Here is a 27,127-nt window from a genome sequence, read left to right as displayed (position 1 = left end):
TTGGAACGGCGATCATGGATCTTGACATCAGCGAGGCGGACGGTAGTGTAGGCAGATTTGTTTTGTTACCGGCATCATCGCAGTCGCATACAAGCGATGAAAGCCACTCATGGCTCGCCCATACCTTCGGCATCGCTCTTGCATTTCTTGCGATGCCAATTAGGCCCTCAGCAACCCGCCTGCCGTTCTTTACCCAATTCGAAGACTGCTCGTCGAGCTTTCACCACTTCGACAGAATGCGCAGCCGTACGACAACGTCTTAGCAGTGCCGCGCGCAATTGTACAGAAAACAAAGCGAGACCCACGTCAATACGCCGACGCTTTAACTCGACTGTCAGCTCCCCGGTCAAATCGTCGCAATCCCAGCGACTCCTTTCGACTTCGCCCGGACTCCAGGGGACATTCTGGCGCCGCTTGAGATCACCCCCAAGAACGACAGCCGCAGAGCGATTCCGCGACAATGGCCTTCTTCCGTTTCAGGACCTACTGGACGACCCACAAGGGCTGGGAGGCAGGAATATCAAGCCGAGCACGGATCTGAAGCTTCGCTGCACCGAGTTTGATGGGAACGGAAACGTCGTGCTGGTCAACGGCGAGTTCAAGAAACAAGAGCTGATTGCCAAATATTCGCTCATGCCGCGCGATCTGAGGAAGATCGACAGTTCTGTCCTGCCGCACATACTGGTCCGGCCAAGCGCGATCATGATAAACTTGCTGCACATCAGATGTTTGATCAAGCACAACCGCGTCTTGGTATTTGATGTGTATGGGAGCACAGATTCATATGCGCAAAGTCTGTTCATGTACGACTTGGAGGGCAAGTTGAGACAGAAGCAGACTTCTTCTACCGCTGGTGGCGCGTTGCCCTATGAGTTCCGCGCGCTCGAAGCCGTCCTCATTTCTGTTACGGCTGGTTTGGAGAGCGAGTTCGAGGGTGTCCGGGACCCCGTGATAAACGTCTTGAGGGAACTGGAAGAGGACATTGACAGGGACAAGCTGAGGCATTTGCTCATCTACTCGAAGAAGCTCGGCACGTTCGAGCAAAAGGCTCGGTTGGTTCGCGATGCTATCGAAGATCTGCTCGAGGCAGACGATGATCTCGCGGACATGTATCTTACCGAAAAAGCCAATGGTACTGAGCGCGAGGAAGACAACCACGACGAAGTTGAACTCATCCTGGAATCTTACCACAAGTTCGCGGACGAAATTGTTCAAGTGAGCTCGAACTTGGTGTCTTCAATCAAGAACACCGAAGAGATCATCCGTGCCATCTTGGACGCCAACCGCAACAGTCTAATGCTGCTAGATCTCAAATTCTCCATTCTGACTCTTGGAACGACCGTCGGCATGTTCATTGCGGCTTTGTACGGCATGAACTTGGAGAACTTTATCGAGGAGACCAACTACGGCTTCTTCGGTATCTCTGGCCTCTGCGCCGTCCTGACCGTTGTCTCTGTTGTTTGGGGCCTGCGCCGTCTACGAAAAGTGCAGCGTGTTAGCATGTGGGGCGAAAGCGGCGCAGTGCGACAAGCAAGAGCGTTGGGCCGTCAGCCAGGCAGGGGCAGTTGGAGGGAAATTGATGGTACCAGCGGAGAAGGCAGGGATGCCAGATCTCAAGGTTTGGGCCACGCTGTTGCTGGTATCAAGGGCCGGGAAGCGATCAAGAATTGGAAGATCGAACAGGCCGACAGGCTGAGCAACATGAAGAAAGCAGGACAGGTGAATCAGCTGCCGCCGGCGAAGGTCTGAGCTCTACTGTCCTCTGAACAATTCTCAACTCTGTAGTTTATTTTGATTTGAATAGCGTGGCGTTGGTGGCTTTGATTACAGCATGGTGCAGATGAATGGGATTTGGGTGGCCAACGACATTTCACCATAGAAAACGGCGACTGAGGGCATCATAGAGCATGGAAGGTCAGATCGCTTCTCATAATATCATTATGTATATACTAGATCTTTGCGTTTGTAATCGATACTCGATCTAAGCAATCCTGTAAACCAGCTTCTCCGCGCTAACCTTGCCTTCCTGCTGCAGCTTGAAACCGGTGTTGATGTCGTCAATCGTGCCCATCTCCTTGACGCGGTTGGGCTTGATCTTGTTGTTCTGGAGCCAGCCAGGGATCATCTGCAGGTACTTCTCCCAAATCGCCTTGTCGTCAGGAGTCTCCTCGCCGCAGTTGTCGAACGCCTTGTAAGGAAGAGGACGCTGGAAGACCGTGTAGACGATCGTGCTCTCGATCTTGGCCTTGCTGTTGATGCTCTCTACCTGAGGCCTGACGTTGCCGATGGGCAGGAGAGTGACAATGTGGCCACCCTTGGTCGGTGAGAGGGCCTTGGCGATGGCCTCGGGAGTGCCATTCTCGGCGATACAGTCAAGGACATGCTCGAGGCCATCATGGGACTTCTTGCGGACCTGCTCGGGCCAGTCGGCGTCATTGTAGTCAATGGCTGCATCTGCACCCAGAGACAGCAGCAAATCGTGGTTCTTCTTAGAACCGGTGGCGATCACGTAAGCTCCAGCCATCTTTCCAAGCTGAACAGCGTATTTGCCGACGCTGCTAGTGCCACCGTTGACGAGGAAAGGGAAGGTGGTCTTAGCCGGCTTGGAGGGCTCAGGCATGTTCAAGCGCTGGAACATAGCCTGGATGGCAGTCGCGATAGGCAGAGGGAGGACGGAAGCTTCCTGATAAGAGGTTGAATCCGGGATAGGATAGACTAAGCTGGCCTCAATGACCAGATACTCAGCGAATGCGCCGCGAGGAGGGTCGGTAGCGGTGCCCTGGACGAAACCGGAGACGCGCTGGCCAGGCCTCCAGTGGGAACCATTGTTGTCGTAGACCTCGCCGGCAAAGTCGCATCCAACTGTACGGCCAGGGGGAACCATAGACACAGCCTTCCAATCCGTTGGATTCTGCGCAACGTAGTGTGTCTTAACAACGATTTCGCCGAAGCCGGGTTGAGGAATGGGGATTTCCTGGACCTCTGCAGCCTTGCCGACGCTGACGAGAGCCTTCATAGTAGACGCCATTGTGTATGTGAGTTATTAGAATAGATGAATTGTTGTACTCTACGAGAAAATCACAGCGGGCTACTTTAGAGCTATAAAACAGAATGTTTGGATGTGGACCATGGCGATTTGCTGACGTCAGAAACCAAAGTCTCCAATGACACACTCGTGGAAGCTCCGGCATTGCTTGCGCTTCTACAAGGTGAAAGAGAACTTGACATGAACATTACAAATCCGTTTCAATATGAGAACCTGGATGGCTCTGCCGATGCATTTCAGTCAGTCCTGTGTTGCGCAAATGACTGGATGCATCGGAGATGTCTCGGACGAAATGGCGCATCCACCATGCGGTTACCATCCCACGCACCATCTCACGCGCATGTACACCATCTCTCGAGGTAGCGACGCTCCTGGACTATGCTACCTGTGGACACTCTCATTCTGCATTTTCAGTTTGGCCTTGGCTCATTATTCGCTGTATGCTCATTCGCAGACACGTGCTAGAGCATATGACATCGTCTCCAAAAGGTAAGGCACGGTTTGTCGGCGCCAATGCCCCGCCCTCGGAATGTCAAAAGAGGCAAGTCCTGGACACATGCGACCAGGGTGGCTTCGCGTCTGGCTCCAACATCACTTCACGCGCTGGGCAATATTCTTGAGCAGTCCACTGCCTGGCACGCGCAACATCGCCACAGATTCCGCGCACTGCATTACTTGAGCGCTCCAGGCCGTCTGAATACCTCTCGCTTTGCAGAAAACGCATGGATATGGAACGCTTCACTTTATGATCTCGAGGCTATTGTCTCGAGCAGGCTTGTGAATAGCAACTCACGTGCCGTCCACGGCGTTCTTTAGAGCACTTTGATGCTCACTGCGCACTGCGGGGGCTTTTCCTGGCTGACCTTCAACAATTGCCGGCTACTTGCGTTTGAAGTATGGGTGACGCTCAAGGAATGGTAGAGGACCACATGGATACATTCAAGAGGAGGAGAGTCGACGACAACCCCTTCACCAGATGTAGATTGAAAACTCCACAGAGCGACGACCTCGCACCGTGCCCGGAAGATTATCGCACTTCGAACGCCAGTGTCGACGCTATCGATCTTACTTTGGAGACATTTGACAGTCCTTACACCGTTGAAGAATCTGTCAGCGACGACGATGCGCTCGACGAGGTTTGTGATGCAAGAATTCGAGGCCGCAATACACGCGAGCTCAGTCATGTCCAAGTCTCTCGACTAAGCCTACCACGGATCGCTTTTTCTGGATGGCAAATCCCTAAATGTGTAGCTACTGGAGCTGACGCAATCTCAAAGCTGTCTATAAATGCCTTGACGGACCAGGACGGCAGTTCTTACATCGAATTGAACGACTTCTCCATCTACCGTGTACCAGGCAAGAAGCGTGGGCTGGAGCTATGCACTTTGGACAGATTGCAGGTCGAGGCTGGAGTCGATGAGCTCTGTTTCTCGGGATATCTTTCGGCCGCAGACCTGAGTTTTCACGTGCACAACATCAGTTTCAGCATACTTGCGATCGACGGCTACGGAGACGGTAACTCCACTGACGTCGACGACAAGATTTGCATACAGTCTCCTCGAGCTAAGGGGCACGGGTTCTGGTATCGACTTGGAAAGCCGGCTGATGAATACAAAGCCTTCCACCAGCCTTTCATATGGCTAGCGACGTTCACCAAGTTCTTCGTGGAGTTCTTACTTGATGAGGAAGATGTGACACTACGCCGGTTTAGGTCAATGTTTCCATCTTTTCTTCGCCAGCAATACGGATCCGCTATACAATCTTGGCATCAGGAGTGCGGCTTTCAGACCGACTTCGGGACTTCTGTGGTGGCGTATGTTAACTATCTTTACAAAGAATGCTACAGCATAGACAGCGACGATTTGAAACTTCTGCGACATCCGATATGGCAAGAGATAAATCCACTAGCCTTGGAAGCCATTCCTTTTCAGTCATCTTCAGGACCTGACGTAACGATTGTCACGCCCTTCGTCTACGATTGCTTCAGTGATGCATATTTTGCATCGCACCTCACCGAGCAGGAGCCGCTTCCTAAGGTGCAAGCAAAGATTACGGAAAGGAAATTCGAGCTCGGTCTTACCCCGTGGCATACGGCACATGTCGAGCGACCCAGCTTGGTAGAGCATCTTGAGCAGCACCGGCCTCTGAAAGTTCATCGGGGAGACGTGGTATGCATCAAACCTGACGCGGATGGGTTCTGGAAAGAATCAAGCTCCACAATGTGGTACGCTTATGTTCAAGTGGTCCGCCGCGATCTTGAAAGCAGGACCAAGCTCGATGTTCTTTGGCTATATGAATCGTCGCACACAACGATAGGCGACTCTTATTATCCCTATGAGAACGAGTTGTTTTTGTCTGATAACTGCAGCTGTGGCAAAGAAGCTATTCCAATCGAAGATGTGATTGCAGTTGTGGACGTCTCTTGGTTCGTCAGCAACCCAAAAGCCGTGTCTGGATACTTCGTCCGGCAGAAGTTCAAGACCGTTGAGGAAGAAGATAGTTACGCCTTCTTGACATTACGCTCGGAAGATTTCGCCTGCCAGGATCACCACTTGACAGAATTTGAAGCTTGCTGCAGAAAATATCACGTAGGGCAGCCTGTCCTCGTGAGCCCAGAGTTTGAAATAGGCGCCGATAGCTTCTTGCAGCCGATGCGAATTCTTCACTTCAATCTCGACCAAGAGAAAATTATTTTGCGCAAATTTATGCGCACTTCAGACGAGGACTCTGACGCTCCACCCAATGAGCTTCGCGTGCTAGACGACGAATACATCCTACCTGCGTCTCGGATTCTTCGGCACTGCAAGGTTGCACATTTCCCTTCAAGAGATCAAGTCAAATCACCTTCCAACTGCAACGGAGCTGGTGACTGTTTCTACATACTCGAGAGTGATCCGTTATCCTCTCAGTCATCACTGCCAACGCCGCCATACTCGCACGATGACGATCCGAGGACTTCTTCTTCCAGCCCAGGCACCAAACCCTTGCCAGCCCTCGATCTCTTCTGTGGAGGTGGCAATTTTGGCCGTGGCCTTGAGGATGCTGGCATAGCTCAAGTACGTTATGCAGTGGATTGGGACGCGCCGGCCCTGCATTCCCACAGGGCGAACGTTGAGGAGCCTGAGAAAGTACAGTTCTTCCTGGGATCGGTGAGCGAGTACCTCCGCCGGGCTCTAAAAGGATCCGAAGACGTCAGAATTGCAAAAATCGGAGAAATCGAATGCGCATTGGCAGGGAGTCCTTGTCCAGGATTCTCTGCCATGCAACAGAATAAGCAGAGCTGGCAGTCGCTCCGGAACGCATCCATGGTGGCCTCAGTAGTGTCCTTCGTCGATTTCTACAGCCCGCAATACTTCATATTGGAGAACGTCGTACCTATGACCAATAATGTTATCGTGGACGACCGCAAACAGAACGTCTTCTCGCAGATCCTAGCCGCCCTAGTGGCTCTCGGCTACCAAGTCCAACAATTCCTGGAAGACGCCTGGTCCCAAGGCAGCTCCCAACAACGCTCCCGCGTCTTCATCGTAGCCAGCGCACCCGGCATCGAGCCCGTACACCCGTCGTACAGCACACACGGCCACCCTCCCGGCAAAGAGATCCAGCGCAAGCTAGGCAGAACCTCCAACGGCCTGCCCTTCGGCATCCGCAGATTCGACCCCACGCCCTTCCCCTTCGTCTCCGCCAAACAATCCACCAAAGACCTCCCAGACATCGGCGACTCCCTCCCCCAAATCTGCCCCCCTTCCCCGACCACCGCACAGCATCCGACCAAAGCCTCGCCACCCGCCAGCGCCTGTCGCGCGTGCCCCTCCGCCCGCACGGCATGGGCCTCGCGCAAGCCGTGCACAGCGGCACCATCGCGTCCGGCGAAGCGCACCGCTGGCTGCACTCCTCGAACCCCGTGCGCGCGCACCCGCGCAGCAAGTCCTACTCGCGCGTCGACCCGGACCGTCTCTTCCCGACGGTCATGACGAAGTTCGAGCTGCAGTGCGGCTTCAACGGCCGCTGCGTGCACTGGGAGCAGCACCGCAGCCTGTCGATCATGGAGGCGCGGCGCGCGCAGGGGTTCTTGGACCACGAGGTGCTCGTGGGGTCGCCGGCGCAGCAGCTGAAGATCGTGGGGAATAGTGTTGATCGGAAGGTGGCGTTTGCGAAGGGCCTGGCGTTGAGGGAGTCTTGGGAGGCGACGGTGAGGCGGAGGGGGGAGGTGCTGGGCGAGGTTGATGGGGTGTCTGTTGCTGAGGGGGAGCTGGCGAGTGAGACGGATCGATCAGTGGAGGATGAATCGTTCACGACGACGACGCCTCATCCTTCGCCTGAGCAGATTGCGAAGATCAAGTGGGTGGATGGTCAGGTGAGGCCGAGGAACTTCAAGGCCATGCTGGGGAAATTCCAAGCGAAGAGCGAGGGATCTCGCTCTCGGGCTTCCACTTGGGTCATTCAGGATGAAGGTTGCAGGTGGTCTGGCGACTACCCGGCAGACGCGGTCGTCGTTAGGCGAATGATGGCGGAGCTTGAAAGCGTGCTGCGTGCGAGGGATGAGACCGGGAGCGACGAAGAAATCGCCCCGGCAACGCAGGCGGCGGAGTGAGCTTCTGCAATGTGGTCTTCGCAGCGCGATTGATCGTGAAGCACGTATCATTACATGACATGATTAACCAGGACATGACTATAATTTGAACCAAACAATCCTGAACTCTCTGCCCAACTCTCTGCCCACTCTCATCAGGCCTACCCTCAACCGCCCCACAACGCAGCACACGAATAGGCTCCACCCACCATCCCTGACAGACTAGATATCGGAGCTTTAGCTGGGAGGGTCCGATCGTCCTAATTGTAGGGTACGCTAGCATCGGAGCATATATGCCGTCTTCATAAGGTGCCAAAAGGCGCACTCGTGGGCGTGCCGCCGCCGCCGGCAGATTTGCCAGCCGAGCTTACATCAACGGTCATGGATGCGGGAGGAGGCATGTGGGAAGGTAGGAAACGATTGTTCGGGAACGTGGGCAGAAGAAAACCTGGATAGTAGGCATGATAGGATTGGACGACACATGTGAGCCAGGGCCTGGCTTCTCGACGTAGGTTGAGGGGTACAGGTCGTCACATTGATGAGGCATTTGATATCGGAGGTGCGCTAGTTTCGAGCAATCATTGCCGTGCCCGACGATGGATGTCATGTCGCTGCGCTTTCGAGGGCAGGCATCATCAGATCGAGCGTCAGAACGTTTCGAGCACTCACCCCGAGCCGCATCCGCGTGGGCCATTTGCAATATGACCTCCGGGGCATCCGGGGATGTGAACAGTCGAGCCGATGTTCTGGGAGGCTGCTTTCAACCGAAACTGCATACCTACTCACGTCAAAAGTACTGAATGCGGTAATTTCGGGCAAAGATTACGCGCTCGTCAACTTATGCTGCCTTCGTGGCGAGAGCGGCTACGTGCTGATGGATGTCGCATAGTCGGTAGTTGAGCTATTCGCAAGCTTTGGTGGCACGAGCAAGCATCATGGCTGATTTGGATGGCTGCAGAACCCGGAGGAAGTGGGTGTAGTACCGACGTTTGATGTCAGGTCGCTTTCGGCGACACGCTTTTTTGACGATCCATCGAGGTGTTCATCGCATCGTAGCAGACTTCGTTGAGCAGTCGAAAGGCAGAAGACGAGCGATATAGCAGCTCACCAGACCCGGATTGCTCCCGCTTTTCAATGCACGCACATCGAACGATCGATCCCTCGTGGCAACATGTGAAGACCGCGATCACGGTATCGGCGCCCAGGCTCGTGCATGAGCGCGGTGTCATGGCACAAACAGGCAGGTGGGCAGTCCGGCACAGAACGCACGGGGCGTTGGCATGTTTTCCTGCAGCCTCTGCTGGGTGTGCATGGCGTTTCTGCGACACCTCGCATTGGCATCATTCCGCGGCCTGCGATGCTGCGGGTTGCGGGTTGGGAGGTCGACACAGCTCCCAGGCTTGGCAATCACATGTCAGCAGCCCTGCAGCCAGCGCGCCTCGTTTGCGTTCCCAACGTTTGCCTGCCCCTCCCCGTGCGACGTCGATGCGGTGATACCTGGTGCGATGGGCCAATGGCGCCGCGCGCTCGCCGGCGTGCCGAGGGATGATGTGCAGAGCGAGGCGAGGCGTCGCGGTGAGGTGCAGCAGCAGGGGAGAATGCGGAATGTGGCACAGGCGTCTGGGACAGGCATCAGGGCATCAGGGCATCAAGGCATCAGGGCATCAGCGCCTCCATCCGGGCACATCCAGTGTGAGCCAGCCTTCGCTAGACCGTGGCGGCGAACCCTGGGCCCCGGCTTCTGGCTGCCGCTCGCCGGGCCGTGGGACGGAGTGCCTTAGCAGTGCCTTAGCAGGGCTCTAGCGACCGACGTTACAGACGCGCGCGCGACAGCCAAATCACCCGTACCGCCTCCATTGATGCCATTGCACCCCTCCCCGGCGCGCTGCCCTCCCCGGCCCTGCTGTCGGCAGCCGCCAGGTGCGTCGCGTCGCAGCTACATCGGTGGCATTCGCCGTGGACGACTCGTTATCGCACGCACGCACGCGCGCCCGCCCGCCAGCTCGCTCTGCCAGCGCGCAGACGCTGCTGCTGGGCCCCGCGCGCGCGCCACGGATGACGTGCCCCGGGCTGACATGTGATAGCACGTGAAGAGCATGTGCGCGCGCCAGCTCGGCGCTGGTTGGCAGGAATCGGGCGGCAGGGCGACGGGTGGTGCTATGGGCATGCAGCTCAACGTGTGTCGCCGCCAGGCCTCCGCCTTAAGTGGTAGCGAGCCCTCCTGCTGCTGCTCTGCCGTCGCCGTCTTACATACCCTCCTCCGCGTCCTGTGACCTGTGACCTGTGTCCTTTCCCTCACCTGGAACGCGAAGTGAAGTGAAGTGAAGTGAAAGTGAAGCGAGCGAGTCCAAAGGTGAGTGACCGCCGGTCGAGAGTGGTGGATGCCGCAATGGCACCACCTTGCTTGGGGAAGGCACGATCGATGCGCGACGCGCACCATTGACCGTCGACCGCGCCGCCTCAACCATCCAGCAACACCACCTCACCGCCCTACCGTCCACCCGGCCTCACGCATACCTCACGCATACTCACATGGCTTCCTCCAGAGACACCACGCCCACCCCATCGCCCGCCATGCCGCACTCCACCACCGAGACTGTCGTCAACGGCGACAGCTCGCCCACCTCCAAGACCCTGTCCCACATCACCTCCTACCCGACCGTCGCCAGCGGCATCGACACCTTCAAGGCCAACCCCTACGGCAAGAAGTCCATCGAGATCGTCAACGGCACCTACGCCCGCTTCGGCAAGCCCGTCGAGGGCTACCTCGAGACTCCCTACCAGTACGCCAAGCCGTACGTGAACAAGGCCGACGAGCTGGGCGACAAGGCCCTCGAGACCGTCGACGGCCACTTCCCCATCGTCAAGGAGAAGCCCGAGACCATCTACGAGACGGGCAAGAGCTGGGTCTTCTGGCCTTACAACTACGCCAAGGATGCCTGGACTGGTGAGTCCCGATCCACATTCTCACTCCTTCCGCTCCCAACCACTGACTAACATTACCAGACGAACTCTCCAAAACCCGCAAGGAGCACCCCAACAGCTTCCCCCTCCTCGTCCTCTTCTCCGCCCTCTTCTCCTTCGCCCTGCGCGTCCTCTCCGACGCCCTGACCGTCGTCGCCGACTACACGCGGCCGCGGTACGAGGCGACGCGCAACTCGACGCACGAGTACCTGCACAACGCGGGCGCCAAGGCCGAGGAGGCGCGCAAGTACGCCGAGGAGCGGTACGCCGAGGCCCGCAAGTACGGCGAGGACAAGTACGCGGAGGCGCGCAAGCGCGGCGGCGAGCTCGAGGGCCAGGCCAAGGAGGCCGCCGACCAGGCCAAGGAGCAGGCGAAGGAGGGCAAGGAGCAGGCTAAGGAGTCGGCGAACAAGTCGAAGAAGTAGAGAGGTTGCTCCTGAGGGAGTGACTTGAGGGATTGTGTTGTCGCCGAGGCGATGGTGGCGAGACACGTTCGATGCTGACTGACGACGATGATGCCGGCCTGGCTTTGGTGAGAGATAGAAGGCTGCTGATCCTCCCTTCGCTTACTTTTTCCTACCTTTTTTTGTTGTTGTCTTCTTCCTCGGTTTGTTGGCGCGAGGTGAGCAACACACGTGGATCCTTTTGCGGTGGGGGACCTTTGCTGCGAAGCTTTTCATTTTACCTGCGCTGTTTCGTTCTTCGACCTGCGGGCAAGTAGTATACCACTCGTGTAGACAATACGACGATAGTTCGGATGAGAATGCAAACTTCAAGATAATTGCAAACGGGACTCGGGCTCTAGACGGCATGGGCGTGACTTTCTCATTGATCTCTATAACTACAGATTAGCCTCTTGGTCTTCTCGTTCCCATCAATGTGCCTCTCTATCGCCCTCGCCGCCCGCCCGTCGTGATAACGTTGAAAGCGCCCTTACTCCAACAAGCTCGCCTGGTTCGAGTACAGCACGTCCACGACGCTGCCGAGCTTGTCGATGGTGTCCAGCGCAGCATCGTAGCCCTTGTCGCGCTCCGTCTCCTCGAACACGATCAGGACGCCAGTTCCCTGGTCCAGCACGCCAACAATGACCTTGTCAAGGATCATCTGGCTCAGCTTACGCTCGACCTGCGCAATGTCCAGCCCGACCATCTCCGCGACATGCGAGATTTCCACGCGCGAGAAGGGCTCAATGACCTTGATCAGGTTCTGCTCGAGCATGGAATCGTACAAGCGGCGCAGGTGCGACGCAATGAAGCGGTCGCCGCCCAGCTCGCGGCGGTACGCGTGCAGCGCGCTCTCGTACTCCTCCAGGCTGCGGTGCGTGTGCGCGCGCGCGACGGCCTTCATGGCGTCGAGCCCCGCGCCCGCGTACTTGATCGCGTGCTTGGAGGTCATCAGCGTGCTGACGTCGTCGCCCAGGTTCAGCATCACCTTGCACAGCAGCATGTACTGCAGCGCGGCGGTGGCCTTGGCCGTCTCGTCCTGCGACGTGTAGCCCTCCATCGCCTCGATGAAGTACGAGAAGGCCGTGTTGAAGTCGCCGTCCTCCGCGTGCAGCTGGCCCGATTGCATGTCCAGGCCGGCTTGCAGGAGCGGCGGGCAGTAGACGCTCGCGGCGCTGGTGCGCGCGGCGGTGAGCGCGGCGCGGCCTTTGGGCACGTTGCCGAGCGCGTGGTAGACTTTGCTCTCGAGCAGCTGGACTTCGACGAGCACGAGCTTGTCGTCTAGCCGCTTGAGCTCCTTGAGGAGGTTGTTGATGAGCGTGAGCGCGTCGTAGTATGCTTGCTTTTGCATGTAGAGTCCCACGAGTCGCACTTCGAGGTTCTGGCGCAGGAAGCCCTGTCGCTGTGATACGGCCCAGTCGATGCATGATTTGGTGACGGAGGTTTGGATCTCGTTGGTGTTGGGGATGGGTTGGAAGAGGTCGAGCAGCTGGCGGACTGCGCGAATGTGTTAGCGTTGACATGCCGATGTGGATATTACATCTCTTAGATTCCAACTCACTCAGCTTGCTCGTCTTCGCTCTTGCGAAAGTGGTGAGCACATCTCTCGTCTGCTGTATCAGGTTCGCCAAATCTTGTGTCCTCTGGTGATCTCTGTATAGCTCTCCCAGTCCCAGCAGCGCAGTCTCGAACTCGCGAACGGCCTTATCGCTTGTTCCGGGCGGTTGTGAGAGAATGTCTTTGTAGATCGCTTCGGCTTTTGAGGGCTGGTCTTTGGAGAGCTTCTTCGCCTCTTCGATGCGTTTGGCGACGTCTTCTTGAGCCATGGTGGCGGTGTTGCCTCTGGTTTGCCGTCAGATAGTAGGATGTGATTCTTTGAATTGGCGATGGCGAGGGCGAAGTGTTTAGATGTCGGTGGTTTGTGATGGGATGTTGCTAGTATGACGGCTGTGTTCGCGAGTACGACCAGCACTACATCACGCTGGAGCTGCGTTTGGAAGGTGCGGCGCGAAGCCGAGCTGCCGGCGTCGCAGCGATCACGTCCGACTTCACTTCCGACTTCACTTCCAACAGCAAGCGGGATCATCTCTCACACCTCTCGTGAAATTTGTACATTTGTCGAAGAACGACTGTCATTATCCCTAGTTCTGTACGTAAGCCTCCAATAAACACAATCAGTACATACATAGTCTTCCGGCAAGCGATTCTGCTTTACCCTACCCTGCACATCTGGTCCAGCTCGGAAAGCTTCCACATTTCGGGAATGCGTTTGGTAGCACCCTGCAGACTCTCTTTAGACTGCAGGACCGCCAGTGTTCGCACAAACATCTTCTCACAACGTCCATTTCTGCAAACGAATGGGCGCACTTTCTCCCAGGCAAGCGAGATGACTGCTAGCTTTCCAGCATCCTTTGCTCGAGGGGGCACGTCGAATGGGCTCATGATCCACAAGTCGGACTTGCCACCCGGTACAGCACGCTGGCAGCCTATCTTATCGAGGGCTATGGGGTCGCCTGACTCTTTTGGCCGCCAGCTCAACGGCATGGGATCTGGAATCTCCTCGACAAGCAAGATCTGCGTGGTCGAGAGATCATCTCGACCAGGGATTGATGTCGATTACACCTTTGTTCAGGTTGGCATCAAGGATGGTCACCTGGACGTAGCCGGGAATTGTGGGAACATGTCCTCGGTAGTCGGACCCTTTGCTTTCAACGAAGGTCTTGTCAAAGCGAAAGGTCTGGCTGGAGATAACGATGAGGTGACCGTCCGCATGTTCAACACCAACACGTCCAAGGAAGTCTACAATACATTTCGAGTGAACTCTGATCGGACTGCATTCAACCCTCTGGGCGACTATAGCATCGATGGTGTGGGAGGCACTGGCTCGATGATAACCCTTTCCTTCCGTGACCCAGGCGGCGCAAAGACCGGGTACGCTTTACCTACCGGCAACGCGATAGACACTCTCTGCCTAGGTGATGGTAGCACAGTCCGAGCCACATTGTCAGACATAGCTAATCCTGGCGTCTTTGTTCTCGCGTCTGAGCTCGGTTTACCTGGCGACATTCATCCTGACGTACTGGGAGCCAACGGTGCATTGATGGAACGCTTGGAAGATATCCGCCAGGCCGGTGCAGCAGCTATGGGACTAGATCCCGGAACGCAAAGTGTTCCAAAGATTGTTCTGCTCTCGTCGCCCTCTCAGTCAGACATAGACCACGGCGTGCACATCGTGTGCCGCGCTCTGTCAATGCAGCAAGCACACAAAGCTGTTCCGCTTACTCTGGCCCTCAACTTGGGTGCGATATGTCGCATTCCAGGGACAATCGCCGCCCAGGTCGCTGTTGGAGCGGAAGGGAGGGAAAGCATCAGAATTGCACATGCGAGCGGGCAGCTTGACGTCGGCAGTGTCTTCAAAGACGGCAAACTCGAAAGCGCGCTCCTACACCGCACAGCTAGGATATTGATGAAAGGTGATGTGTTTTTTTGACGACTGAATTCATTTACTTGATCGCACAGCCTGTTGAAGGTGCGCTCAGCCTGCGGCTGTCAATGTGCTATCTGCCGAGAGTGTTGAACTCAAGTTTCCCAATGAAAATAACCAACTCGCTCTCCAATCCGTTCAGTCAGCTGCAAGGGCCCATTGCTCCTCCTTCCCGAACTTTTGGAAAACCCATTTGCATCCAAACCATTCACAACCGCCGTCCAGCCCGGCCATCAACCCAAGACACCATTCGCAGCAGAACCATCGAAACCCGTCCTCCAGCCCTTCCCAAACCATCCACCAACTCAGCAATCCTTTCTTTAGAGCCACTTACCAGGATCCATGCACTCCGCAATCTCCAGCAAATCCTCAAACCCAAACCCAACAAACCCCTCCCTCGCCTCCACATTCGCCACAACCCGCTTGATCGCCTTCTCCATCATCACCAAAGCCCTGTTCAACTCCGGGTTCCTCTTCCAGCAATTCTGCCCCCGAACCTCACACCTGCTGCCCGCACGGAGACTGATGAAAAACGTCCCGACGCGAACCTTCTCGCAGCAGTAGCACAGCACGCCGATCTCCAGATCCTCGAACATGAGGCCCTCGCGCTCAGCCAACGCCATGCGCTCCGCGCTCGCCGCCACGTCACCCGCCTCCGCGTAAAGCCTGGGCTCGGCGGCAGGGCGGCCATGGCGCAAGAGGTGATCGATGGCGGGCACGCGGAACGGCGAGCGCACGTCGATGCGCGTGCGGGTGCCGGCCAAGACGAACCCGAGCGCCTCGCGGCGCAGCTGGCGGGACGCGTGCATGAGGGCGGGCACGCGGAATTTGGAGAACGTGGTTGTCGGGGCTCGGTTGCGCAGCGCGAGAGCGTAGATCTGATTGCGCAGCTCCGGCGGGAGGCGCAGGAAGGGGAACGCGGAGGTGCGCTGGCGGGTCCTGGACGGGTTCGGGTTGGCGAAGGGTGGATTGGCCTCGAGCAGGTTGTGCGCGGCGGCGAGGTTGGCGCGGCGGACCACGTAGACGCGGGGTCTGGCGCTGATGCGGAAGGTGGGGCTTAGGGTGGGGCTGGAAGTGAGGTTGTTGTCCACAGCGGAGGTCGGGGTGAGGTCGTCATCGACCATGGAGGTCGGAGTCTGGTTGTTATCGACGGTCGGAGTGAGATCGTTACTGACGGCGGCGATCGGAGTGAGGTTTTTGCCGATATCGAAAACCGTTTGGTTGGCCATGGTGATCGTTCGGCTTGTTTTGGGGTGTCGTGTTGCTGATTGGAAGTTGTTGGGAAAGCAAGACAAAAGGGGAGGGCCTGGATTCTTCACCGCACTGGTACTTACGGTAGCTTTTGAAACTCAGTGTGCTGTTTGCGGTGGGATGCGATCGGTTGCGTGGTGAGTTGGCTGTTCAGAGAGGCGGAGCAGCGTTGCTTTGCGGTGATCAGTGTTGAGCGTGGAAAGCGAGGTGGTATGACTTACTGGAGCTTTTGGAACTCAGATGTGCTTGGCGTGCGATGCGATCAGTTAAGTAGCAACTGCGCGGTACAGAGCGGCTGTGCGGTCTTGTTCTGTGAGGTGATCAGTGTCCTGAGCGTTGGAGGCGTTGTGGTACAACTCACAGAAGCTTTTCGAACGAAGATGTCTTTGTCTTGGGATGCGATCGGTTGATGGTGGTTGGATTGTTAAGAGAAGTAGTGGTGAGTGGGTAGTGCAGAGAATTTGAGCGGCCTTGCTGTGACTTAAATTTATAGTCACGAGCTCACGGCCTCAGGACAACTTGGCGCAAGAGAGTGAAGTGTCGTCAAGCATGGCATGCCAGAAGGGAAGTCAGGCTGCAGAGAGCATCAAGTGAAGCGGGTCTTGTGACTGTCACATGCCATTAGTTTCACATGTCATGGGCACGCCAAAGCTGGTAGTTGTCAGTGACTTCATTCGAAAGCAAGCTACAGGCTGCGTGCGGCATATATATCTATGTATATGACACTGTGATTGGCCAAGTTCGTGTCACATGCCCTACCTGAAGTGAAGTTGGCGTGTTTGAAGCGAATGAAGTCTTAGTCGGCCTCGAGCCGATGACACCATCACACAGCGATCACTCTGATGGCTATGGCACGAGGCTTGAGTGCGAAGTGACGTTGTCACATGTCTAAGCGGAAGTGAAGTAAATAAAGTGAATGAAGTCTCTTAGTCCGGGGCGGGGACATCATCACTTGCGTCAGTTTGGTGGCTGTGACACGGCTCTAGAGTGAGGATTCGAGTGATGTACAATGCGTTTGTTCATACAGTCATACCACGATCATGGCTTCGAAGATAACGCCAGAGGAGCCATCGAAGCGGCTGCTACTCTCCCAACCTATATATCCCTTCAGCCTCCAGCCAAAACGCCGGCTGATGTTACCTCCCACGCTAATCGATGCACACGAGCCCAGCCAAGACATCTTCCTTTCCTTGTTCTCCCAACTCAGCAAGTGCGTCTACTCAATCAGCCATGAAGTGATGATTCCATCAAAAAGCAAGCGCCAAACTCCTTATGTACGTCATAGATGCCGGTTTCTGTAGCTTAAGAGAAGCCCAGAAGTCCGCCCTGCTGAGCGAACTTCATTTGGTACTCGCGAAGGTCGGCCCAGTGCCTCAGCTCAGAAGATTCATCATCGGGTGCGTCAGGCTCGCTGCTTGCGGGGCTGACACGCTCGAGCTTCATGAGAATGTTCAAGAAAGCGTGCAGGTACTCTTGTGCTTGAATTTGCAATTGGCCCTTTCTTTGTTCGGGCATGTCGAGCAGTGTGCTCGCAATGGAGCGAATCTTCATGGTCTTCGATGATGTTAGTGCCATGTACGGACGGAGTTTTGTCAGCACAAGAAAACTTACAAAGCTATCCGCGTTCGGCTCCATGTTGACCTGTTCAATATTGCTGAGCACAACCAGCAGATCCTTCACAATATTTTCACGCTCCTCGCGGAACTCGTGTTCAGTCATGTCGTAACCGCTTGTAGGTGCTTGTGGCAGCATGCCGTCGATGCCAGCTGCGGTGATGCCCTGACCAGGCGAGCTCGGCATTGAGTTCGGTGGCTGCGACGATCTGGTGCGAGCATGGGCCTCCATGAGATTCCAGTACTTCTCCACTAAGTAGGAACGAGTGGCTAGGCTGCTAGCGTAGATGTTCGCCTTCTGAATTTCGTACTGCATGTGGCGACGTTCTTCGGGCGTCTGCTCCTGGCCGTAAGGCAAAGAAGTGGTTGGGTTGAGAAGCATTGCCGACGGATCACGATCCATCTGCGGTTGGTTAAAGCCATCGTAGAACTGTGCACCTTCTGCTTGACCGTTTTGGCCCAAACCTGATGTGCCCGGGTAGACGATGAGCTCGTGAGGCAGTCCTGAGATGGCACCCTTGCACCTCCTTAGCGACTCGTGAAGCACTTTCTTTTGACGCTCCCAGTCAACGATGGAGTCGATGCCCCAGGCCATCTCCATTGTGGTAAGAGGGTTGTACGAGCTGTACACTCGTACGTTTGCATTGAAGCCCGCGATCATGGGAACCAGGCCTTGAGGCTGCGGGTCGCTGTGTGTCGGATAGATACAGTAGTCATCTACCTCATCAGGAAGAGGAGGATATGGCTCGGACGGGGTCGGCGGCGGTATTTGAAGTTCACCGAACGAAGCTCCTAGCTGTTGAATGGTCCTGACGCTGACGAACATCGTCCAGAACACGCGCAGTCCAATCTGGCGCGTGATATTGTCAACCTGCTGGGACTCACGTGCACTATCCTGAGCGCCAACGCGCGAATCAACGGCTCGTGGAAGGCTGGCGGCCAGTGTGCTGTCGCCTTTGTGTAGGCCGAGCGTACGGACGATCGTCAGGCATTCGCCGAAGTAAAGCCGACCCTGACGCCACCTGAAGGTGTAAACGCCCATCAACGCAAGGAAATAACTTGTCGCGGCGTCATATACGCTCAGGTTCTCACTCTCCAAATAGCCTGGCCCACGTGCTAGGGAGCAAATACTCTGGCACCTGTGAACTAGACTCATGTGGTTTGGGAAGAGGTGTTCCTTGCCTTGCGCCTTGAGATGTTGCCGGGGTTTGCGAGGAAACGATGCGACAAGAGCGCCGAGCATTGAAGCAAGCAGGGCAAGGAACGATTTGTTCGACAGGTCCTCTCGCCTTTTCCATGCCTCACGGAAGCTTGGTTCGTGAGGGAAAGGGCATAGCGGGTGAATGTATGTGAAAAAGTCGTTGATCAGAAGGTTGATGGTTTCGATTGGGCAAATGCTTTCAGCAGACAACTGCTGATTCGCAGGATGCGATGATAGTGCGGCAAGTGCCTGAGCGGCGTGAGTCGGTGACGAAGGGGTCGAAGTTCCAGAGACAGATCCAGATGCGCCATTTGACTCTTCGAGGCGTCGACGTTTGATGGCTTCGGCATGGCGGTTGGGAGGGCCTCGACGGCGACTAGGTCTCTCGAATGTGCATGGAATGTCGAGAGCTGCACAAGCCCTGCACGGCGGACCACTTTCGTCACACTGTCGACGTTAGAACCCATTGGGGAGGAATTCCGTCGATGCAGCAAGCCGAAGACATCATAAGGGAACGACTTACCTTGACCTTTCTGATGCTGCAAGAGTCACATGCTTTGCGTAGTCTGTTCGTCTTCTGCGGCTGTGGTGAATCCTGAGAAACGACGTCTGGTTGGACGGCATTAGGTTGAGGCTGGAAAGCTTGCGGTTGATGTTGAGCTTGGTGCTGAAGTCTCTGGGCAGCCTGGTGGATTTGTTGGCGCTGGTGCTCCTCTTGAGCGGCGTGTTTCTGAAGTTCCTGGGCCAAATTGTGAATCTGCGGCGAGTCGTGGCTGGCCGGGGTCGTCGGCTCAATCTTGGGATAGGCGGGCTGATTCAGGTTGCTAAACTGCAGTTGGTTCTGTTGCGCGTGATCCAGCAGCTGAGGCGTTCCGGTCGAGGCCGGATACAACGGACTGTAGTGCTGCTGGTCGGGCGGCGGCGGCGGTGGGTAATGAGACATCTGGGCCAGCATCCAGTGTTCGACCTGGAGCTGTGAGCGGTAATTCGACATTACTGCGGCAGACATTCGGAAGAAGGATGGGGGGTTTGGATGGAGAAGGGCGAGGGACGGGGCCTGCTGGGGCCACGGCAGACGGGTGGACAGGGCGTCCGGTAAATAGGATGGGAGCAGGTACGCGCGAGATGGTACTTACAGGCTGGTCTGCGATCGCCGTCCGGTCTGGCGCAGCGTGGGCGAGGCAGCGGGTAGGAGGAGCTAGGAGCTGGGACTAGCAGCGGCACCGAACAAGCCTAATGGCACATGCGGCTGCAGGCTCTCAGACCAGGTTGGGCGGTGATATTTCGCGGGAGCGCGAGAATCATCCGGCGGCGATGGGAGGAGGAAGTCGGTCGGGAGGGCAGACGGAGGGTGTGGACGTGCACGCCGCGTGCAGAGCTCGCAGAGGGTGGAGGCGGCGTGGGACGTCAGGCGCAAAGCTTAACGCAGTAGTGGCGGCGGCGTCCCTGGCAGCGCGCGGACGGTGCGCGGTGCGTGGGAGTGTGGGTGTGCCTTGCGGTGCGCGAGTCCGGGCTCCGACGTGGCGAGGGGCATACCGCCTGGTTGAACCAGATATTGATTAATCGATTGATGGGCTGGGGTTGACACGTCGATGGGTACTGATGAGCGTAGGCATGCCTTGCGCTGTTGCTCGTCCCCCGCGCGCAAGCAGCCTGCCGTCGCGGAAAACACGCACACACCTCACGCATCGCACATCACACATCACACATCACACCCACCCACACACACGACACAAACAAGAACTCTCTGCGGTGTGGGGGCGCTTCCATCTCCCCTCGTCCTCACTCCTACCGCCCGGCGCGTGTGCATGCGGCTTTCGTGCTAGCGCCGCCCGCCAGCAATCCTGGGCGACAGGCCCCGGCCGCTGCCTGCCTCCGCCGCCTGTCTCCCGCTGCATCGAAGACGGCTCAGAGCGGCGCTAGAAGACCTTCCGTGAGCCTCCTTCGTCTGTGTCTGCCGCCCAAGGCACCCGAGAAAGCTTCCTCCCGTCACCTGTCACACCCAGCCCTCTACCGCACGCACGCATTGAATGCATCTGTCCAGCCCTCGCAGACCGCGCCGCCCTCATCGAGCCCCATGGCGCCCTCGACCCACCCCACCTGCCGCTCGCCATCTCCATCGCAACGGTCGCTGGCCGCGCTGTCCCTCGTTTAGCGCAGCTCGCTGACTCGCTGCGCAAAACCAGAGCGCGCTGCTGCACTGCGACACTACGAGGCGCGGAAGTCGGTAGGCTGAAGATTGCAAAGTCAAACCTGGAAGCCCTGAGGAGTCCTTCGGCCAACCTCCGCAGCGTCTGATCACGAGATGGCGCGGGTCCGCACGCGGCATGCACCAACCACTCCAACCTTCCTTCAGCCCTCCTGGGCGGCGCTTGTGGTGCGGCAGTGGAGACCGGTTGCTGTGATGACGGAGCTCAGGTCTGCGGCCCACACATCTGCGTCTTCATGGGGGAGCTGGGTCGCGCCTTTCCCTTCCTGCCCGTTGGCGTCCCGATGTTCACCCGAATTGAAGTCGCAGCTCTGTCGACTTCATCTTGTCCGCGCCGCCAAAGGACACCCGCCGAGCGCTCCCATCCCCCGCTCAGACAGACCCCAAATCAACCGGACGGAGAGCAACTCCGCTGGTCACTGCTTTCTTTGGGGGTTTGCCAACTTCGAGGTCTGGCTCCACCCGCTATCTAGAGCTCAGAATCCGAAGTCCATGCTTTAGATGCGTGTTGAACGGCCACGACGCGCGTGGGCAGAACCGCGTCACCGCTAGCTATCATGAAACTGGAGGGTCTGCAGGGTCGCACGGATCCTTGGCTCGAGCTCAAAGGCCAAGCAGCCAATCGCTAGCAATGCCTGCGAATTAGACTTTTGCTCTCAATATCCCGCGAAACGTGAGGGGCAGGCTCCTGCATGTGGTAGTCTCCAATTACTTCACGGACGCCGCAGCCATGCCTTACGGCGCTTTACGTACCACTAACCATGCCACGAACCCTATCTGTCGGTGTACCTCTGCTTTGCACCCGCATTCAGTTGCGGTATTCGCGCTTAACGCCATCAAGATCCCAGCAATTGTGTAGGCAGGAGTGGTTGGCTCCTTGCTTCTGTCGCCGGTCGGCCGCCTTGATACTCCGCGATCGGCGCGTGCGATACCATTCACTCCGGTGGTGAGCGCTTTGCCTGACGTGAGGATTTCCGCGAGCATCCGGAAAAGAATCCGGACGGTGGCTCCTCAAGCTTGCTTGCGGCTCGTAACTCGTTCGGTTGCATTTACCGAACCACTCACGTTGGCAAGCTTGGTGAAGTCTAATGACCCCGTGTCGCGGTGTACCCTGATAGCAAAGAACCTTCTGCAGCACATCATCGATCGGGTAAGACGCTAGAAGCTGGAGAGCGGGCGAAGAATCCGGATCATCCAGGAAGCTCCCCCTTCTGTCTTTGGAGCAACCGAACGGACTCAGGATACTCTGAACGTCTTGTTGGCGTGACTCTTGGTCTGTATTTGCGATAACGCATGCGGAAGATAGAAGGTATCCGACTTGCCGTGAATGTCCAAGACCAGGCTCGCAATAAGCTTTGACTCCGTTCCGCTCCCCCCACATACGACGCGGACATCTCAACTGCGGCCTCTTCGAAGCTTCTTGGGGATCACAACATGCTGTATGCTCCCGTCTTCTCGCTTCCCATGTCGAACCGTGACCGGTAAGCGCTCCGCAACCCAGCCGCTCGAATGACAATATCCCGCTAGATCCAAGTCACGAAGTATGATATCCAAAGTGCAGTCTCCTTTTCCAAAACTTTAGGCACAGAAGGACGAGAAGACATCGTATGTACCAAACGCACGTACAGAGCCGCTTGAGGCCCTGTGAAATCTTGGTACCAATCACGCCGGACGCTCTGATCATCGATAGTAGTGTATCGTCATTTAATGGGGTGATCTAGGTGGCGTCGCGCAAAGTCATGGTCATTAAGCCATCACGCATGAAGTGAAATCTTGCAATCATCTCTACTCACTCGCGTTCTCACCGTAAGGGTTATGACTCCGACTACCCAGCCTTCGCAAGGGAAACACTTGGCACAAATAGCGTTTCATACGCCATCGCGATGAAGACACATCCTGCGGAGCAATTCGGATTCAGAGATGAAAATTCAGCACGCTTTCGCAAATACTACTCTCGTGACCCTGTCGAAAGGGGGGACATGAGGATCGTGTGCCGCGCTGCCATCGAATACCGAGAAGGATCTTGCAAGTCTGTCGCATATTTCTCGGGGGAACTTGCGCAGAGCCGCCTTGGCTAGAAAAAGCTTCATCCGACTTCCGCCTCTCCGCACTCTCCTACGACTTCACTCGTCGTTTTTGTATGAACCTTAATTAGTTCTCGAAACAGGATGTCCTCCGATCGTTTAGGTACGACAAGTGTCCGGAATGCAGCACGCAGATCATAAGGCATTCAATTGCTCATGGATGTTGTCTCCATTTGAATTCCTCAGGCTGCACGACTGCAACCACGTGCATGCGCACGCACCCCGTGGAAGAGCTCGCGCCTGCGACATCGGGGGCGGCACCTAGGCATGGCGTTTGCCTTCTCCTAAGCATAAGCCACAATCGTCTTCGACGTCCGATAGAGATCATGCAATAATCTGCGTAGTACCCGCAGTCACTCGCCTATTCGATTAGTGAACACGCAATGACAGCGAGGGCTTGGGTGAGGTCCAGATAGTGTCGACGCCAAGCAAGGCGCGGATGCTCCACGTCGCCAATCTTCACCAGCTTCTAGACCGCATGCAGGAAGTCGAGCCTGAGGCCCGTTGACCATTTCATTACGCGTGCCGCCTGGTCTTGGCTCAACAATGCGCGGGCTGGAGAAGGCGATTGCGTCCTCCCACTAGCGCGACCATGTCAGCCATGAATTCCGTAGTCGCACGGCTTCCAACCACTTCGTAGAGTCGCTCGGAGCTCTCAAGCGCTTCTAAGTTCAGCCTCCTTCTCTCCACTGCGCGGGACATCCTTGCGCTGGCTGTGCGGGTGGCGGCGGCAGAAGCTCTCGACATGTTCCCTGACCGCCCCATCGAAGGCACGCCATGAGAGCGCCTCGCGCGACAAGCGCCGTGGATACCCGTGGCCGCCACGACATGTCACACTAGACACGATCTGCCATCTTTAGACTGATCCTGGAGCCGGCCAACTGTTTTTGGCCCTAGGGTTTGGCCCTGGCCTGAACCCCGTGACCTCATACGTGCTCGTGCCTGGCAGTAGCTTGTAGTCAGCCGATGACTACTGCTGTCTCCCTACCGCTTACCGCGCCTTGCACGGCTCCACGGCCGGTGAGGCGGAGGGCTCAGGCACAAGGAGGCGCCTGCCGAGTCAGTTCCACGGCACGTCTCGATCCTCGGCGTCGTTCCACAGCTGTCCCCTGCTCATAAGCCGGGGAAGCGGACACGGAATAGGCTCCTGCCTCCGCGGAGGGCGATTCAGAGGCGCGGGATGTCTGCACCACCGCATGCTGTAGGTGACGCTTGCGTGCCTCTGGGGATGACGATCACGTGCGCTGAATGCCCCAGTAACTTCCTATTTCTATTTCGCTTCGCAACGCGGAATACCAGCCATGGTCCATCAAACCCGGTGACTTGGCTACCCGAACGACGGTGCCCGTAGTGTCGGTGACGCTAACAAGTCTCGTATCACCCTCGTACTTCTGACATGTTCAAAGACAGCGGATCGAAAGGCGGGTGCCTCGAAATGGCGTCCTTTTGTCAGCTACCTGGTATTCTGGTCTCACTATGTCACGTGCTGGCAATTCTCAACCAACCAGGCTACCGGTAGAACAACAACGCATGACATTTCCGTATCGGTCACCAACCTCCGTTTCTGTGACGCCAACACGGATATCTCAAGTCTCATTCTACAGTGACAGCGGTGATCCTGGCCCCTTACGGCAGGTGAGACGGCTTGATCGCGAGGATTATGTCCTCGACTACTTGGATTCACAGGCGAAATTGCGAGTTTCGATTCAGCTGATGCTCGCGTGCAAGCCGTCTGCCAAAACGACGATCACATTCCCTGCGCAGCTGCGATGCATTACAGCTCTGACACGCGGTGTCCCGTCTGATGCGGCCCCAAAGGACCGAATCTAGCCCCGACAAGCGTCGCAATCACGCACCCAGCCCTCCGCATTCCACGCTCACGTCGACCCGGTGTCCAGACCCATCCTTGCCACCGATCCACCGCTTCTTCTTGCCCACCTTCTCCACACCCTTGATGAGCTTGCCCAGTGTCGCCACGCTCACGCCGTCGCCGAACGACAGCTTCAGCGCCAGCGCCGGCCGCCCCTTCTCGTCCCTGTCCCACGCCGCCTGGACCCTCAGCCTCGCCTCGTCCTCCGCCACGAAGCCGGCGGGATACACCTCCGCGACCAGCCCGGCGACGGCCCCGACGTAGTTGATCCACCACAGCGTCCAGCCAGACTCCACGATTTGCTCCAGGTTCCGCTTGAAGGCCTCGTCGCTCGGCGGCACGCTGCCACCCCAGCGCGCGCACAGCAGGAGGCCCAGAAGCGCTCTGGACTCGTGCAGGATGCCGTGGACGCCGGCCAGCGCGCCAGACGTCGTGCTGCGCAGCGCGGACGTGGCCTGCAGGTCTTTCGAGTGGCTGGAGTGGTAGTACATTAGGTTCGCGAAAGCGTGGAGGTGGTCGCGGTCGAAGGTGGCTTTGTAGTCGTCTTGGGCGCCTGATGTTGAGCCTGGGGGGAAGGCGGAGAGGAGGAGGTCGGTCATGCGAGAGGAGGTCCCGCGGATGTCGAAAGGTTGGGTTGCGACGACGAGTGGGTGTTGTGCCTGGATCTCCGGAGGTAGGTTTGAGAAAAGGTAGCCTTCTCGTACGCCACCCTGGCAGAACCGCACCTCCTTCACCTGGGGGAGAGCTTGTGATAGTGCACCAACGAGGAAGGCCACGGCAGGCACTTGGCCGGCCCTCCTGTCTGAGATGCGGAAGATGTCGTCCGATCCATCGTCAGCCTCCAAGGCCGCCGCTGCCGCTTGCTGGACAACATCCGTCCTCAAAAAGTCTTTCCTCGATACCTTGAACCCATTGATGACCGGAATGGGATACGGCTTCACACGATGCCGGCTCATAAGCACATAACCCCAACCCCTAAACCCCCCTCCGGACAAATACAGCGTAAACCCACCTTCCGCCTCCGCCGCCCTCGTCAGCCCCTCCGGCACCCCCAATCCCTCATAAGCCCCCCTAACAGCCTCCCTAACCTCCCTCTCCAACTCCCTCACAGCCTCGCTCCCCCTCCCCTCCGCCTCCCCCAACCTCCTCGTCAACGCCGCAGCCCCATACGGCAAACTCGCCGCCCCCGCCTCCGGCATCCTCACGCCCTCCGAATCCTTCACAAGCCAACTCAACTGCGTGCTCCCCCCTCCCAAATCCATCACCAACCCCTTCACCCCCGGCAGCGAGCTCGCAACCCCCATAGCCCCCACCCTCCCCTCCTCCCCCTTCGCCAGCAACTGCACCTCCCACCCCACCGCGCCCTTGATCGCCCCCATGAACTCCGCCCCATTCACCGCCGTGCGCGTCGCCTCCGTCGCCAGAATCGTCACGTTCGCCTCCGGCACGCAAAAGTCCGCGCACGCGCGCTTGAAGCCGCGGAACGCGGCCACGACGGCGCCGATGGTCGCGGCGTCGATGGGCTGGCGCTCGCCGTGGGACGAGGCCGGGTACTGCGCGTCGTAGAGGGAGATGCCGGCGCGCGATTGGTAGAGGGTGGGCGTTGTGCGGGCTGTGGGCGCGGAGAGGTCGGTGATGGAGAAGCGGATGCCGTTGCTGCCCATGTCGACTAGGGCGTGGAGGGTGGAGGGGTCGTGGGCGAGGGAGGACATGTTGGCGGGTAGTTGGGGGTGGGTGTTGGCGGGCGTCTTCTTTGTGCCGTTGCAGTCCTAAGGCCTGGAGGCCCGAAGTTACTGAATACGGGTCCTGTTGGTCGCGGGTCGGTTCAAGCAGGGAATGTATGTAGTGTCGCGTGCCTTCTTCCTAGATCCAGTCGTTACTACGTCAAGGCACAACACATCCAAGTGGTCATCCGATGTCGTCTTGTTGCGGGGCTGAGATAGCGAGGTCACGATGTGGGACCTTGTCCCACCGCTGGCGCCAGTATCCAAGACTTTTTCAGTCTGAGCTTGAGCTCAGTTAAATTATCCCAGAGGATGAACCATTAAGAAAGGTGTTATCGGCCACGTGCAAAGGCGAGTGCGAGGATGCCAGAATGGTGTGTCATCGTGCCCCACCATCGCGGGCAGGTGGAATTCGACCCCAGCCCGATGTGGAACTGGGGAGGCAGCGAGCTTTGCGAGGACGACGCTCTTGCCATCATGGAGATATCAATCGCCACGGAGGGAAAGCGAAGAAGCTCCGTGCCATCGAGGACTGTTCTGGACTTGGCATACCAAGAGTCTGTGATGCTCACAGGGTGCTGGGCCGTGTCAGGTGACGTCGGTCCCAGGGTGCGGACCCTTCATGCGTATTCGTGATGACGAGAAATAATAGATCTTGCACGGTC

General features: G+C 57.2%; 8 protein-coding genes across 8 annotated transcripts; 4 read left to right on the top strand and 4 right to left on the bottom strand.

Annotated features, from left to right (window-relative positions):
* Positions 1-96: 96 nt before the first annotated feature.
* Positions 97-1,749, top strand: WHR41_00652 (uncharacterized protein; the record flags this gene model as incomplete). The annotated part of the gene is made up of 1 exon (XM_069369258.1): positions 97-1,749. The coding sequence occupies one exon, from the start codon at positions 97-99 to the stop codon at positions 1,747-1,749; it is 1,653 nt and encodes a 550-aa protein (XP_069233471.1).
* A 232-nt stretch (positions 1,750-1,981) lies between these two features.
* Positions 1,982-3,028, bottom strand: WHR41_00651 (uncharacterized protein; the record flags this gene model as incomplete). The annotated part of the gene is made up of 1 exon (XM_069369257.1): positions 1,982-3,028. The coding sequence occupies one exon, from the start codon at positions 3,026-3,028 to the stop codon at positions 1,982-1,984; it is 1,047 nt and encodes a 348-aa protein (XP_069233624.1).
* Positions 3,029-3,960: 932 nt separating this feature from the next.
* WHR41_00650 (uncharacterized protein) lies at positions 3,961-7,640 on the top strand (the record flags this gene model as incomplete). Its single annotated transcript, XM_069369256.1, has 3 exons — positions 3,961-4,182; positions 4,324-6,851; positions 6,899-7,640. 3 exons carry the CDS (start codon positions 3,961-3,963, stop codon positions 7,638-7,640), a joined length of 3,492 nt encoding a protein of 1,163 aa, XP_069233625.1.
* A 2,135-nt stretch (positions 7,641-9,775) lies between these two features.
* On the top strand, positions 9,776-11,376 carry WHR41_00649 (uncharacterized protein). Its single transcript, XM_069369255.1, has 3 exons — positions 9,776-9,972; positions 10,166-10,566; positions 10,626-11,376. Exons 2-3 carry the CDS (start codon positions 10,194-10,196, stop codon positions 11,006-11,008), a joined length of 756 nt encoding a protein of 251 aa, XP_069233692.1. The 5' UTR covers positions 9,776-9,972; positions 10,166-10,193; the 3' UTR covers positions 11,009-11,376.
* Positions 11,377-11,383: 7 nt separating this feature from the next.
* Positions 11,384-12,963, bottom strand: WHR41_00648 (uncharacterized protein). Its single transcript, XM_069369254.1, has 2 exons — positions 12,588-12,963; positions 11,384-12,523 (listed from the first exon to the last, which is right to left on the bottom strand). The coding sequence occupies exons 1-2, from the start codon at positions 12,850-12,852 to the stop codon at positions 11,517-11,519; spliced, it is 1,272 nt and encodes a 423-aa protein (XP_069233691.1). The 5' UTR covers positions 12,853-12,963; the 3' UTR covers positions 11,384-11,516.
* Positions 12,964-13,529: 566 nt separating this feature from the next.
* WHR41_00647 (uncharacterized protein) lies at positions 13,530-14,516 on the top strand (the record flags this gene model as incomplete). The annotated part of the gene is made up of 1 exon (XM_069369253.1): positions 13,530-14,516. One exon carries the CDS (start codon positions 13,530-13,532, stop codon positions 14,514-14,516), a length of 987 nt encoding a protein of 328 aa, XP_069233696.1.
* Positions 14,517-16,761: 2,245 nt separating this feature from the next.
* Positions 16,762-19,646, bottom strand: WHR41_00646 (uncharacterized protein). The gene is made up of 3 exons (XM_069369252.1): positions 19,099-19,646; positions 17,373-19,022; positions 16,762-17,315 (listed from the first exon to the last, which is right to left on the bottom strand). Exons 1-3 carry the CDS (start codon positions 19,582-19,584, stop codon positions 17,064-17,066), a joined length of 2,388 nt encoding a protein of 795 aa, XP_069233695.1. The 5' UTR covers positions 19,585-19,646; the 3' UTR covers positions 16,762-17,063.
* A 5,070-nt stretch (positions 19,647-24,716) lies between these two features.
* WHR41_00645 (uncharacterized protein) lies at positions 24,717-26,450 on the bottom strand (the record flags this gene model as incomplete). The annotated part of the gene is made up of 1 exon (XM_069369251.1): positions 24,717-26,450. One exon carries the CDS (start codon positions 26,448-26,450, stop codon positions 24,717-24,719), a length of 1,734 nt encoding a protein of 577 aa, XP_069233682.1.
* Between the last annotated feature and the right edge of the window lie 677 nt (positions 26,451-27,127).

The sequence above is a fragment of the Cladosporium halotolerans genome (assembly GCF_011745625.1).
Source record: "Cladosporium halotolerans strain TM138-S3 chromosome Unknown Sca2, whole genome shotgun sequence".
Classification (NCBI taxonomy): Eukaryota; Fungi; Ascomycota; class Dothideomycetes; order Cladosporiales; family Cladosporiaceae; genus Cladosporium; species Cladosporium halotolerans.
This window is presented reverse-complemented; position numbering and strand designations above follow the sequence as displayed.